Here is a 15,504-nt window from a genome sequence, read left to right as displayed (position 1 = left end):
TTTCCTCTTTTGAGCTCTACCACAATGCTCTTTCTTTTCCTTTCATTGTTGTTGAGCCCTCTTCTCTTTCCCAACCTTTAATAGTTTTAATTTTATCCATAGAAAAACTCTGTGTACGAGAGTTTGTAGTTTCTCTATATAAAACTATTGATTATTGAATTATCCTCTTGTTGTGACTCTTGGACGCAGCCATTGAGGTCAAACCATAACAAATTTTGATGTTTTATTTTTCTTAGTTTTTTTGTAGTGATGACTATACACAATTTAGTCCTACCAAGAAGTATTAAAATTGCCTATAACAAAATAATAGCACCTTCATCTTTGATAAAGTGAAAATCTTTGCCAAAAACAAGACTTGAAAATTCTGTAAAAAAAAAAAAAAAGCACAACAAATGACTATATCTTGAGATCCCATGTACAAGGCGATTGAAGTCGAAGAAGAAAATAAATGGTAAAGCAATAAAAGAGGTTTTAGGGGAGGGTTACATGGGAAAGAAAAATGTAGTTTCAATTAAGCTTCAACTAAGTGTCTTTGTCATATTTAGTTAAAATAAAATTATAATTTAATGTGTTGATTATTTAGCGAGTACTCCAGATTAATTTGGGGCATCAAAAGCCTAAATTTTTGTTGACCACACCTCGTTAATCTTCAAGACTATGTGCATGTAACTAAGTTATTGGAATTACGTGGCCAGAGTGTATATTACAACTTGATAACTAGAATTATTTATGAATGAAAAACTAGTTTTTTAGAGTTGTAAGGGTTAGAAGGGTTTTTTAGACCTTTATATATATATAAAGGTCTTATGAGATTGTACTACATCAATTTTTTGTTTTTTCATCCTTACACATTGAATAGATGAAGAAAAGGAAACTCTTTCTTCTTAAGCCAAACTAGAAGCCAAAGATAACAAAAGACTACCAATTTTGACAAAATCAAAAAGGAAAACAAAAGAAGAACAATGATGAAATCAATGTCCAAGATATGAAGCTAAACAAGACAACAAAACTAACATAATTATCAAAGACACTTATTTGAATCAACAACCAGAGCCACGATCAAATCAAGGAACAATTGAAGGAGCAGAGGTTGAAGCCTTGACATCACATGGAGCACCAGAAAAATCACGCCCAGTAACAAGCGATGAAGGATCATCATTGGCTCCGCCTACAAGAAACGATGTCACGTTGCCACCATTGCCCAGAGAGCTTGACCCTGCCATGAAAGTATTGAAATGACTAGCAGCTTGCTCTTGTGTTAGCTTTTCCACCTGCTTGATGGCCCTGTGCTTCAGATCCTCCAAGTTTGTCTTCATCTGCTCTAGTTGCTCCATGTTCATCTTATCGATCGGTTGCTCCCACCAAAATTCTCCTTGACTAGCAATCCTCATCTGGTCCAACGCTTGGCCCCGCTGCCTCTCGACCTTGTTGATGATAATCCAAATTAATTAGGGTTTATAGATCTCTTCAATTGTTATTATAAACTTATAATTATATTAACGTACCTCAAGCATGTTTTCCACATGGTTCAACTGCTGGCTCAGCTCCATCATGGTGGCGTTCTGTTGAGCCTCGATGATCAGGTCATTCTTCTTTTCCAAGGACCGATTTTGAGTTAGGAATTGGTTAACAACGGCGTTCACGCTTGGGTTGCCAAATGAGAAGGCCTTGTTTCCCGGCAAGAAAACGATCACCGCCACCTGAGCTCCACATAGAATGGAAAGCTCGCTAGCTTTCTTGAAAAGGCTTAAATGATGCTTAAAGAAGGCGACTTGTTGGCTGCTCTCTTTCTCCATCCTGGTCATGGTGATTCTCTGGCAACCTCTGTTCTTTCTTTCCATAGCTAGTGTTTCACTACAAGGAAACTATGGTGAGTAATCTATGTATGTTTCTTGGATTGTTCTAAAACAACATTTGACCACTATTTATAGACTTCTTTTCTCTAGCATCACAATAATATCGTATAATATTTGTACTGAATATTTTCTCCGTTATTATCGCTACTCACATTGCCATTAATTGATGACCTTATTACAATTCATTGAACTGTATTGAATTCCGATGCATTCATATATACACACTTACTACATTAATAACCATTGAACATCATATTACGATACAACTAAATCGTAATGAATTCCAGTGCATTCATCTATGCACATTTCCTATAGTAATACATCTCTTTGATGAATTTATACTGAATATTTTCTCCGTTATTGTCGCTACCCACATTGCCATTAATTGATGACCTTATTACAATTCATTGAACTGTATTGAATTTTGATGCATTTATATATACACACTTACTATAGTAATAGCCATTGAAAACCATATTACAATTCAACTGAATCATAATGAATTCCAGTGCATTCATCTATGCACACTTCCTATAGTAATACGTCTCTTTGCTGAATTTATAATGAATATTTTCTCCGTTATTGTCGCTACCCACATTGCCAATAATTGATGACCTTATTAAGATTCAATGAACCGTATTGAATTTCGATGCATTTATATATACACACTTACTATAGTAATAGCCATTAAAAACCATATTACGATTCAACTAATTCGTAATGAATTCCAGTGCATTCATCTATACATCTCTTTGATGAATTTATACTGAATTTTTTCTCCGTTATTGTCGCTACCCACATTGCCATTAATTGATGACCTTATTACGATTCATTGAACTGTATTGAATTCCGATGCATTCATATATACACACTTACTATAGTAATAGCCATTAAAAACCATATTACGATTCAACTGAATCATAATGAATTCCAGTGCATTCATCTATACACACTTCCTATTGTAATACGTCTCTTTAATGAATTTATATTGAATATTTTCTCCGTTATTGTCGCTACCCACATTGCCATTAATTGATGACCTTATTACAATTCATTGAACCGTATTGAATTCCGATGCATTCATATATACACACTTACTATAGTAATAGCCATTAAAAACCATATTACGATTCAATTGAATCGTAATGAATTCCAGTGCATTCATCTATAGACACTTCCTATAGTAATACGTCTCTTTGATGAATTTATACTAAATATTTTCTCCGTTATTGTCGCTACCCACATTGCCATTAATTGATGACCTTATTATGATTCATTGAACCTTATTGAATTTCGATGCATTTATATACACACACTTACTATAGTAATAGCCAATTAAAACCATATTATGATTCAACTGAATCGTAATGAATTCCAATGCATTCATCTATACACACTTCCTATAGTAATACGTATCTTTGATGAATTTATACTTAATATTTTCTCCGTTATTGTCGCTACCCACATTGCCATTAATTGATAACCTTATTACGATTCATTAAACCGTATTGAATTCCGATGTGTTCATATATACACACTTACTATAGTAATAGCCATTAAAAACCATATTACAATTCAACTGAATCGTAATGAATTCCAATGCATTCATCCATACACACTTCCTATGGTAATACGTCTCTTTGAAGACGATATTACAATTCCCTTACTCTTAATGAAACATAATTATTGTTACCAAAAATACAACAATCAAAATTTATAATGTGGGAACACTGAAGTCGCGGAAAAGCAAGGGGAACAACTGGTAAGTGTCTGCTTGTGGAAATGTACATCGAGTGGCTCCGGCCTCTGATTATCTATTTGGGGTCTTGAATAAGCCCTCAGGTGCATATTTGGTAGCGAATCAATCCGTTCAAGAGTATCTTCCCTTGTGTTCGGGGCATAACTCCGCTCACAAGAAGAAGTTAGAAAGCACGCGGGGATTCTTCATCCCGCGTATGCCCTCCGATTCTTAAGTCAGTATGTGAAGGAAAATAGTCATCTAAGGGAACTCGTGGAAGTTCCACCTGGTGTGCAATAGATAAAGTATGCAGTTAATGAATATAAGAGATGTATGGTTCTTGACGAGAGATGAGATATTCATAGTATTTCTGCCAAACCTTCGGGATGAAAATGGGTACGACGAGTGGGAGGATTGTTGTAATATCCCAGATTTTCACAAAAGGCTCAACAGTAATTTTAACTTGAGTCATAGGTGAAATTATCAAAAGATTTGAGACTTAAGTATAATTTCTTATAGTTATAAGTGTCGAATCGACTACAGGGAATGCCTTGGAACATAGATGTCCAAGGAAATTGATATGGTATTAATGAGCCTCCCAAGATAGGATTTATGATATTTAAATAAATCAGAATCGAGACAATTTTCAGAACAGCTTCGATTCAAGCTGGAAAATCGAATCATCGTAGAAGACTTTCAGAAAATAAATGAAACCTTGAAGGGGCTCCGATTTTATGTACAGATCAACCCTAAGGTCGTTTCGAGATGAATCAATAGCCTTGTGAGGACACTGGGACGAAATTCCCAAATGATAGAGGGTGTATTTGTAATTGGAGAAGTTCCCAAATGAAATAAGGATGAAATATGGGGATTAAATGTGTATTTTCTCATAATTATATTAGTGTAATATATATAAATAAATGCACGCATGATGGCAAGAGTGGCAGACAGTAAGTGATAGATACGTGTGATAGAGGAAAATTTGCAGAAATTAAGGGATAACTTTGCTCCATTTGAGGGCATTGGGATGAGAGATTGACAGAATGATTTGTGGATGAAATTATGGAGAGTTAAGATTATAGTATAATATATATATATATGAAAGAAATGAAGAAGAAATGTGAAGAAGCAGAGGGCCGAGAGAAGTAAGAGAGAGAGATCGAGAAAAAAAGAGTAAGCCAGAGTGGTGGCCGAATTAGTGGCCAAAATCAGCAAGTAGAAGTGGGTAGCGACCATGGCCGTGAGTAGCAAGCTTGATCAGCCATGACAGTGGTTTGAAGCGAACATGATGGAGGCTGGTGGCCGAGCAACTGCGGTGGGAGGCAATCGACGGTGAGGTCACAGCCAGCAAGTACGCAGAGGAGCGCGGTGTTGCTCGGTGGCGCAACCATGGCATCATGCAGCGGCTGCAAACAGCAGTAAGGAAAGACGCGATGGAGCTGAGACTAGACAGGGTCGTGGTCACTGGCAAGGGCGGTGGAGGTGACCGGCGAGGGGCTAGGTGGCAATAGCTGGCAACTATTGTGCATTGCAGGGGTTGTGCACAGGAGCAGGGGAGGAAGAAAGAAAAAGAAAGAAGGAAGGAGAAGAGAAGAAGGAAAAAAAAAAGAAAAAAAAACAACATGAAAATGGAAAAAAAAAGAAGAAAAAGAAGGAAAAAATAGAGGAAAATTCTTGAAAAATCTCAGTAAATTCTAGGACTTAATATGGGGCTAAAAGAGCACGTCCGGAGCTAGAAAATTGATCGGGCACGTGTTTTGAGGTCAAGAAACGCATTTTGAGGGAGCCTGAGAGGCAAAGTCCAAGGTAAGTAATATTTTCTAGAAAAATCAAGAAAGTTATTTTATGAATTGTTATAAAGAAATATTTGAGAAAATATTTGAGGGATATTTAGTTTATATTTATTGAGAAAAAATAGGAAGAAATAGAGGTAAATTATGAGGAAATTAGGAAAAATAGAATATTGATATTCTTAAATAAATATGATGGCCAAAGTATGTTGAGCTTTCGAATTGAGTACGTTAGAAGCTTGGCATGAGAATAAAGATATTTTGAGATACGTTTGAGGTAAGTGATTCGACCCAAAACATGATTTTATGTAAATGATTTTATCATGTTATCATATATGGATGTGAATATGTCATGTAGATTGCATTTACATGCTATGATGAAATATGCATACATTCATGATGTTATTATTGGTCATTCATTGCAAAGGGTTTGGGATTATGGACTGGCATGACTACTCTATCAAGGATGCACCCATACACCTCGACCTGGTAAGGAGGCTGTAAAAATGGGGAGCAACAATTGGGTGCAATCGACTCAAACTAGAAAGGAATGATGACATTTTGCATTTTCGCATTCATGCACGAAAATATGTTTTTGTACCCTTACACAAATAATTCATCATCTAACTTGGGCCTTGCCCCTGGAATATTCAAACGTTCCAGTTGGAGATTGTAGCAAAAACAAGGACGAATTAGGCATGAAATAGCACTTAACAAAGTGCATGATGAATTGAATGCGAATTGAATGTATGTAATATAGCCCATGTATTTAAGTTCTGCTACTTTGAACTCTGAACATTTTAAAAAGTCCATGATGTAAGATATGATTTATGATTAACATTTGAGGAATGATGTTGTATAACCTTATTGGTTAATATTAAAGTTAAGGTTCGATTCTAGTTTCCGCATTTGATGTTATGATGATTCTCTTTCGAGATAAATGTATGAAAATTTTTGGATGCATATGAGGAATGATATGGTTTAGCCGTAGTTTTGAAATAAAAAAAAAAATTATTGTCCTAAAATTGTCCTAAGTTATAACACACCTGAAAAGCGGGGTCTCACAGTTAGTATCAGAGCGAACTAGCATAAAACCTCGATTGGAGACTCAGGGGTGCTAGTGGAAATTGAGAATGATCGAGTTAGGAATAATTTAGTATAGATCGAGGATCCAAGGAAATAATAAACATAGGATGGTTCGATTAATGCTTTTGGAGAGTAGAATTTGAAATCTTGACGTTTGATTTTGATGATGGATAATGAGATGAGGTGAAATAGGAATTGAGTTAAAGTTACCTTGAGGAAAATGACTCACGTGAAGGAGTCATGTATGTTTGGTTTAGTATCGACTTATGAGACTCTGATATAATTCGTGTCAAAGCGAAATTTTATTTAGAGACTTAGAAAAGTTTGCCTTAGAGATTAAGTGTTATTTCAGTTGAGGATTCTCATAACTTAACCCTATTTGGAGATTTAGGGAATAACAACTTGGAGACTTAAGGTGATCTAATATGGTTAGAGCCAATTAGTAAGAACCCCAAGTGTAGACTAAGGGGAAAAAGAAACTAATGGTTCGTAGAATGAAATCCCTACCTAGGGATTCGGGGTTGTCAATTGAAGTCTTAAAGGTTATTGATTTGAGGATTCTAACCTTTTTAAGCGATAGAACAACTGGTCAAAAAGACCTAAGCTATGAAAGGTAGGGTCCGATAATATGGTTCGGACATAAGGATGATCCGATAATCATAAATATGGATTTATGAGATTTAGAGACTGTTGATTTGAGGAAATTAGTCGGAATCATTATGATGAATGATAGGAAAACTAGTAGTTATCAAGATTGATTGAGTCATGGATAGTTTGTCTGATGTGACATAGCCTAGCTATTAAGTTAGGATCATATGATAAATATTTTTTAGATTCACCCAGTGACTCTAGGAAAGAGACTTATAGATTAAGGATCCAAAGGATTAAGTCGAGCGAGAGACCGAAGGTGGTCAAGAAATGGCGTGTGAGTTATGCCAGTTAAAGAGGCAATAGTGGTGCTACCAAAGTGACTCGTAGAGATGGGATAAGGAACCCTTGCAACGTGACAACACTACTAGTTTGGTGTTCATAGTGAACATGTCTAGATCTAAGGACCCACTGCAAAGGGCTAATGGATGGCTTGTGGTAAGGTACGGGAGACCCGTTGACTAAAGCGTCATAGCAAATGGCATGGGAGACAATCAGATGCTTAAGATCCAGAACAACACAATAGGGTTTGTACCTTGCATAGGGTCCAAGTTCCAATGAACTAGAGTGCGAGGTGTGCCACTAGCTAGTGGTATGGCTATGGATTACTGTCTTGATAGTTGTGATAAATCTTTGGGGAAAACATTTAAGGTGATGACAGAAAGTTATGAATACAAGGAGCCTGTTAATACGTGGTATAAGCACTTGCGGTCAGTGAAAAACTGTAAGAAAATTAAGGTAATGAGAGAAATACCAGGATGTATTCTCTGAATATGTATTGGAATTATTTCTTGATAAATAAATTTGCTATTGATAGATTGAGGTTTTTTTATGCTTAGTTATGTGTGGCTTGACTGAGGATGTAAATTATTAGGCTTTAAATGAGGTGATAATTAAGAATCAGTATCTTTACCTCGATTTGAAGAATTATTGCAAGAGACTGGGATATTTTTAAGATTGATATCGAGGGAAGACAAGGGAATGAGACATTAGAGTACCCAAAACATGACATTCATTCCATATATATTCAATATAGTTACAAGAGATCAAGCCATGAAGTAATACAATTACTCAAAAAAAAAGTTAAACCATATAAGGTCGCCAATGCTTAGTGCCGATGATGACTGTCGAACACAACGTGTCTAAGCTCATCGACGTCGTCTCGGAGTGGACACTGGCTACTGCTAGTATCGGACTGGTGGCCGAATTAGTGGCCAAAATCAGCAAGTGGAAGTGGCCAGCGGCCATGGCCGCGAGTAGCAAGCTCGATCGGCCATGGCAACGGCTGTGATGGAGGTTGGTGGCGGAGCAGCTGCAGTGGGAGGCAACTGACAGCAAGGTCGCGACTAGCAAGGGCGCGATGGCCACGGTGGTGCTCGGTGTCACGACCATGGCATCAAGCTGCAGCCGCGAACAGCGGCAAGGAAGGACGCGGCGGAGCTGAGGCTGTACAGCCAGTAGGAAGCGGCCGTGGTGGTCCATTAAGGTTGGTGGTGGCCAGCAAGGGCCGTGGAGGCAACCTGCGAGGGGCCAGGTGGCATTAGACGGTGGCGGTCATGTGTTGTAGGTTTTGTGTGCAGGAGCAGGGGAGGAAGGAAGAAGAATAAGAAGGAAGGAATGAGAAGAAGAAGAAGAAGAAGAAAGAAAAAGAAAGGAAAAGGAAAATGGAAAAAAAATGAAGAAAAATTGGAGGAAAATCCCCAAAAAATCTCAGTAAATTCTAGAAATTAATTTAGGGCTTAAAGAGCATGTCCGGAGCCAAAAAATTGATCGTGCAAGCGTTTTGAGGTCAAGACACGCATATCGAGAGAGCCTAATAGGCTAAGTCAAGGTGAGTAATATTTTCTAGAAAATTTTAAAAAAATCAGGAAAGTTATTTTATGAATCTTACAGAGAAATATTTGAGAAAATATTTGAGGAATATTTAATTTAAATTTATTGAGAAAAAATAGGAAGAAATAAAGGTAAATTACGAGGAAATTAGGAAAAATAGAATATTGATATTTTTGAATAAATATGATAGCCAAGGTATGTTGAGGTTTCAAATTGATTATGTTAGAAGCCTGGAACGAGAATCAAGATATTTTGAAATATGTTTGCGGTAAGTGGTTCGACCCAACACCTGATTTTATGTAAATGATTTTATCATGTTATCATGTCTGAATGTGAATATGTCATGTAGATTGCATTTACATGTTATGATAAAATGTGCATACATTCACGATGTTATTATTAGTCATGCATTGCATAGGGTTTTGGATTATGAAATGGCACCGTTGCTCTACCAAAGGTTCACCCATACACCTCAGCCTTGTAAGGAGGCTGTAAAAATGTGAAGCAGCAATTGGGTGCAGTCGACTCCAACTAGAAAGGAATGATGACATCTTGCATTTTTGCATTCATGCACGAAAATATGTTTTTGTACCCTTATTTAGATGATTCATCATCTAACTTGGGTTTTGCCCCTAGAATATTCAAATGTTTTAGATGGAGATTGTAGCAGAAACGAGGATGAATGAGGCATGAAATGGCACTTAGCGAAATACATTATGAATTGAAAGTGAATTGAATGTATGTAATATAGCCCATATATTTAAGTTCTGCTACTTTGAACTCTAAACGTTTTGAAAAGTCCATGATGTAAGATATGATTTATGATTAACGTTTGAGGAATGATGTTGTATAACCTTATTGGTTAATATTAAAGTTAAGATTCGATTCTAGCCTCCGCATTTGATGTTATGATGATTCTCTTTCGAGATAAATGTATGAAAATTTTGGGATGGATATGAGAAATGATATGGTTTAGCTATAGTTTTGAAATAAAAAAAAAAATTATTATCCCAGAATTATCCTAAGTTATAACATACCTGGAAAGCGGGGTGTTACAATTGTGGTCTTTAGTCTAATTCGGATGGGATTTAGAAGAGTCCCCCCCCTCCCCCCCAGAGGACTAAGTGGCCTAGGGAGTCCCCAAAGAGAAGGTGGGCCTTACGGAGAGCTACCAAAACAAGTTCTTGGCCCCTAAGTGGCCAGCCTAGATAAATCCCAGGCCAACATAGAATGTTTCAGCAAATTATCTATATTTCGGAATTAATATAATATCTCCCATATAGATTATAGCCTTATTTCATATGGTAAGGATTAATTCCTTTGGGAGGAGTTGCATCACGTGGGAAACCATCTATGTGGGTGCATGGGCTTCATGGGCGCTCATCATACGAACGTGCGTCGCATATTGTAGGAGTGCGCAGGCCGCCCTTGTGCAGGTGTTGCAACTGTTTTTGCTTGTTGCCCTTGACCCCATCCAGGCTACGCGAATTACCCCCATGTCTCGCACATGTTGGCCTACTCAACCAACCTCCGTGTCCTACGTTTCTCGGCCTATAAGGCCTACCCCATGGCTTTCGCATTACTCGACCATCCGCCCGTGCCTGGCTACATCCGTGCTTCATAGCCATGCCACACACTAACTTATCTATGAGTGCCTCAGCCCTCCAGGCCCATTCTCCTGCATGCTTGTTGCCACCTTTGCACAACAGCCTTGTGCCATCCAACACTTGAGACATTAGCCACTAGCATCCTGCCTTGACACACCACCCTTGTGCCAACCTATTTCACAGGTGTTGGAAGCTCGCCAGTAAGCTTGCCGGAGACATCACAAATCTCCCCTACCAGAAGGTTCCGATGACCCCGTTAAGAGTGAAGATAAATACGGTAGTATGATGTCTTCAAACTGCCATAGAGTTGTATCCCTCTCCCAGCTTTCTTCCTTCTCTGGAGCTCCCCTCCACCTTACCAAGTATTGAATACGCCTATTCTTCTTGCTTACCCCCAATGTGCGATGGTCTAAGATTGCCTCAATCTCACGATCATGCTGCACTTGAATGGTTAGAAGGGCCCTCTTGGCTTGCATCCGACCAGGTGTATTATCCTCATAATAAGGCTTCAAGAAACTCACATGGAAAATTTAATGAATTTTCAACCATTTGGGCAATTGCAGTTTATATGCTACGGCACAAACTTGCTGCAATACCACAAATTTGGAAGCTTACTCCCCAAATTTGGAAGCTAATCACCAATAAGAAGGTGCATCATGGGTTGATTCCCATTTCAAACTTCAAGGGTCACCTCTCTTTATCAACACATTTCTTCATATGGCGAGTAGCTTTGTCCATGAAGTCTTGCGCCTCCTCAAGCAAGTCCTACCTCTCCTTGGAAAATCAGCATGCACTAAGGCACCAACTCGCTGCATCTGTTCTAGCCACCTCATCAGGTGTCAAAGGTTGTTAGCACATGGCCAATTCAAACGGATTTCAACACGTTGCTGAAGACTTATGCAAATTATAGCAAAACTGAGCAGTGTCCAAGAGATTTACCCAATTTCTCTAGCTTATTGTCACATAATGCTTGAGATACTCTTCTAACAATTATTTCACCCTCTCTGTCTAACCATCAGTTTGAGGATGGTTTGATGTTGAAAACTTCATCTCAGAGCCCATCATGTTGAACAACGAGGTCCAAAACTGACCAGTAAATCTCGCATCCCAGTCATTAGCAATGTCTTTAAGCAACCCAAAATACTTTACCATGTGCTTGAGAAAAATTTCAGCAATGGTCTCAGTCTTGCATACTTTCTGCGTAGCCACAAACATTGCATACTTGGAGAACCGATCTACCACCACCATGATCATGTCTTTCCCATCCACCTTGGGAAAACCTATTATGAAATCCATCGAAACCAACACCCACATCTCTCAGGGGTTGGAAGAGGCTGGAACAAACCTGTTTTCCTTCTCCTTTGAACTTTGTCTTGCTAACACACTATGTAGCTCCTGGCATAGGCCTCTATCTCATCGTCCATTTTAGGCCAATAGTAGTTGCGTGAAAGCAATGCCTTCATTCGTGTTGTTCCTAAATAGCCAACCCATGTCATGTCATGGGTCTCCTGCAGTAGCATCTGTCATAAGCCTGTGCCACAAGGCACATATAGTCGGTCCCCTTTGGCACACAACAACTTATCACTGAGCTAATAACGTGTCACTATGCTTTAAACCACTTGTTGCACCAGCTTCTGATACTAACTGTCAGCCTTCTCTTGCTCTCGAACCCAGTCTAAGAACTGACTATGGATTTCACTAATGGCCGCCCTAACCATTTGTGCATGCTTCCAACTTAAAGCATCAGCTACCCAATTGCTAGCCCCTGTCTTATGCATCCAGACAAAGTCATACTCGAACAACAGTTGTTGCCAATACGCCCGCTTGGCTTTCAACCTTTTGTGTTCAGAAGAATATATTAGCCATGTTATTAGTGCATACCACAAACGTTGTCCCCAACTAAAAGTAAAGCAAGATCGATACGGGGTAAGTAACGTAGTTCAAAATTTTTAAACCTTACCCCGATCCCGGCAATGTGTCGGTACGAACACATAAGACAAGATTGGCCTCTAACAAGGCGTCATGCCTACCCAATTATTCAAAAGGATTCATAATCCGCAAATAACCTTTCACGAGCATGGTTATCATGTAATTCGATCCTCTCGTCAATATATCTTATCTGATCTCAAGTATGGCGATGTGTTTTCTTGATTACGATCACATGACTTTTCTTTAGTCATCCGAATATCTTCACTTAATAGAAAGTGAATTAATAACTCCTTATTGATCTCTTTCACCATGACCATGGATTTAAAGTGAATATCCACCGAAGGCGCCTTAGATACATCATCCTCTATCAAGGGATAGACGAGTCTCATCTTGGTTATACACCCATCTCCATAAGCCTCGTGATATGCCCAATGATCGCCCACGTGCAACATTTGTCTAGGCCCATCGAAACGATGTCAAAGCATATCGGTCTTTTTATGAGATGACCGTGACAACCTCAGGTCCAAGCATTAGTTACACCCATCTCGTATGAGAATACCATCAACATATAACCAAAATGGATTCTCATGACGAGTCATGTCCAATGACACGTTCTCCAACATTGGTCACCTATGTACTTGTCTAAGCATCTCCATGCCTATGGGTGTGAGACCCCCATTGCTATCACATAGCAAAAACATAGCACATACAAGTCTTACCGCAATTGTCAATGTCCATTCTTGACATTGCTATGACTTGGGACATTTAATGATATCTTGAAACTATGATACATCACCTCACATCTTTATAGATTAATCACAATATACATCATATGGACTTTTATCTAGTTTCATCCTGTCATTACAATAATAATAAGAAACTAATAGAACGACTTCTTTGTGAGATTGAATAACTCCTTATTCAATAATAAATATGATTACAATTGTCAGTGTACAACATGTTAGTGTAGGTGCTCTAGACCCAATCAGATTGGGCATGTTGTACACTGACAATTGTAATCATGTTATTATTTGAATAAGGAGTTATTCAAATTCACAAGAAGTCATTCTATTAGTTTCTTGTTATTATTGTAATAACCGAATGAAACTAGATAGAAGTCCATATGATGTATACTGTGAATAATCTATAAAGATGTGAGATGATGCATCACAGTTTATAGACATCATTAAACGTCCCAAGTCGTAGCAATGTCAAGAATGGACATTGACAATTGCGGTAAGACTTGTATGTGCTATGTTTTTGCTATGTGATAGCAATGGGGGTCTCACACCCATAGGCATGGGGATGCCTAGACAAGTACATAGGTGACCAATGTTGGAGAACGTGTCACTGGACATGACTCGCCATGAGAATCCATTTTGGTTAAATGTTGATGGAATTCTCATACGAGATGGGTGTAACTAATCCTTGGACCTGAGGTTGTCACGGTCATCTCATAAGAAGACCGGTATGCTTTGACATCGTTTCGATGGGCCTAGACAAAGGCTACACGTGGGCGATCGTTGGGTATATCATGAGGCTTATGGAGATGGGTGCATAGCCAAGATGGGACTCGTCTATCCCTTGATAGAGGATGATGTATCTAAGGCGCATTCGGTGGATATTCACTTTAAATCCATGGCCATGGTGAAAGAGATCAATAAGGAGTTATTGATTCACTTTCTATTAAGTGAAGATATCCGAAAGACCGAAGAAAACTCATGTGATCATTATCAAGCAACACATCGCCATACTTGAGATCACATAAGATGCATTGACGAGAGGATCGTATTACATGGTAACCATGCTCGTGAAAGGTTATTTGCGGATTATGAATCCTTCTGAATAATTGGGTAGGCATGACGCCTTGCTAGAGGCCAATCTTGTCTTATGTGTTCGTACCGCCACATTGCCAACATATTCGGAAGCCTAATGAGTCATACGTAATAGGCACGGTCCCTGGCTTAAACCAGGAGAGTGGACGTATGGTTAAGTGGGACACTTCGGCAAGAAGTTGTGCCGTCGTAGGTTCTCACGGAAAAAGAACAGATAGACGTAATGACGTCGATATGACGAGGAGTCGTCGTAATGGAAAGAGTTTCCTAAAAATGGCATTTGATTAAATTAGGAAGGAGTTGCTAATTTAATGATTTTCTATTTGTTGGAGTGGCAAATAGGAAATAAAATATTTTTGGGCTTAAGTTAATATTTGGACTAAATTAGATTTGGGCTAAATATTAAATTAAATATTATATTTGGACTAAATTGGATTTGGGCCAAATATTAAAATAAATATTATATTTGGACTAAATTAGATTTGGGCCAAATATTAAATATTATATTTGGACCAAATTAGATTTGGGCCAAATATTAAATAAAATATATTTGGGCTTGAATTAGATTTGGGCCATAATATTTTATTTAACCTATAAAAGAATTGGGCCATTTAATTATATTTCTAGTTGGACTAGAATAAGCCCACTTATGATTCTAATTAAATTAGAATTAATGGGCTAGCCCAATCCATTAGGGTTTTAGAAACCCTAGGATATTTCATTATAAATATCCTTTTATAGGTTGCCCACGATAGAGGTGATTTTTGGTGTCATTTTTCAAGAGTTGAAAAACGCATTGCCGTTCACTCTTCCCCGTTTCTTTTGGCATCGATTTGAAACGTGGGTGTTCTTTTACCGTCCATACACAAGCCGCGCAAAGAAGAAGGAGCTAGCACTCCTATTCCGCTCTCCTTGCCAACGGACGCGTGCCGCGTATCACGAGTTAGAGGCCGGACGCTTGGACGGCTCGAATCCGCGAACGACTCGATAATCTAAAGGTTAGATTTATTTATTTGTTTGTGAATGATTTGATTTCGACGTTGATCCAATAGCCGGGATCGGGGTAAGGTTCAAAATTTTTGAACTACGCTGCTTGCCCCGTAGCGATCTTGCTTTACTTTCACAACATGCCCAATCTGATTGGGTCTAGAGCACCTATACTAACACCAACAAATATATCCG

The 15,504-nt window shown here is 38.4% G+C and overlaps 1 protein-coding gene across 1 annotated transcript; it reads right to left on the bottom strand.

Annotated features, from left to right (window-relative positions):
- Positions 1 to 1,064: 1,064 nt before the first annotated feature.
- LOC127802134 (agamous-like MADS-box protein AGL61) lies at positions 1,065 to 1,796 on the bottom strand. Its single transcript, XM_052337829.1, has 2 exons — positions 1,506 to 1,796; positions 1,065 to 1,424 (listed from the first exon to the last, which is right to left on the bottom strand). Exons 1-2 carry the CDS (start codon positions 1,794 to 1,796, stop codon positions 1,065 to 1,067), a joined length of 651 nt encoding a protein of 216 aa, XP_052193789.1.
- Positions 1,797 to 15,504: the final 13,708 nt, after the last annotated feature.

The sequence above is a fragment of the Diospyros lotus genome, chromosome 5 (genome assembly GCF_014633365.1).
Source record: "Diospyros lotus cultivar Yz01 chromosome 5, ASM1463336v1, whole genome shotgun sequence".
Classification (NCBI taxonomy): domain Eukaryota; kingdom Viridiplantae; phylum Streptophyta; class Magnoliopsida; order Ericales; family Ebenaceae; genus Diospyros; species Diospyros lotus.
Note: the sequence above shows the minus strand (reverse complement) of the source record. Positions and strands in the feature narration are given on the sequence as shown.

Coding starts and splice junctions, on each gene's coding strand:
- LOC127802134 (XM_052337829.1), bottom strand. CDS start 1,796: ATGGAGAAAGAGAGCAGCCAACAAGTCGCCTTCTTTAAGCATCATTTA. Junction 1,425..1,505: donor ATGTGGAAAACATGCTTGAG/GTACGTTAATAT, acceptor ATCATCAACAAG/GTCGAGAGGCAGCGGGGCCA.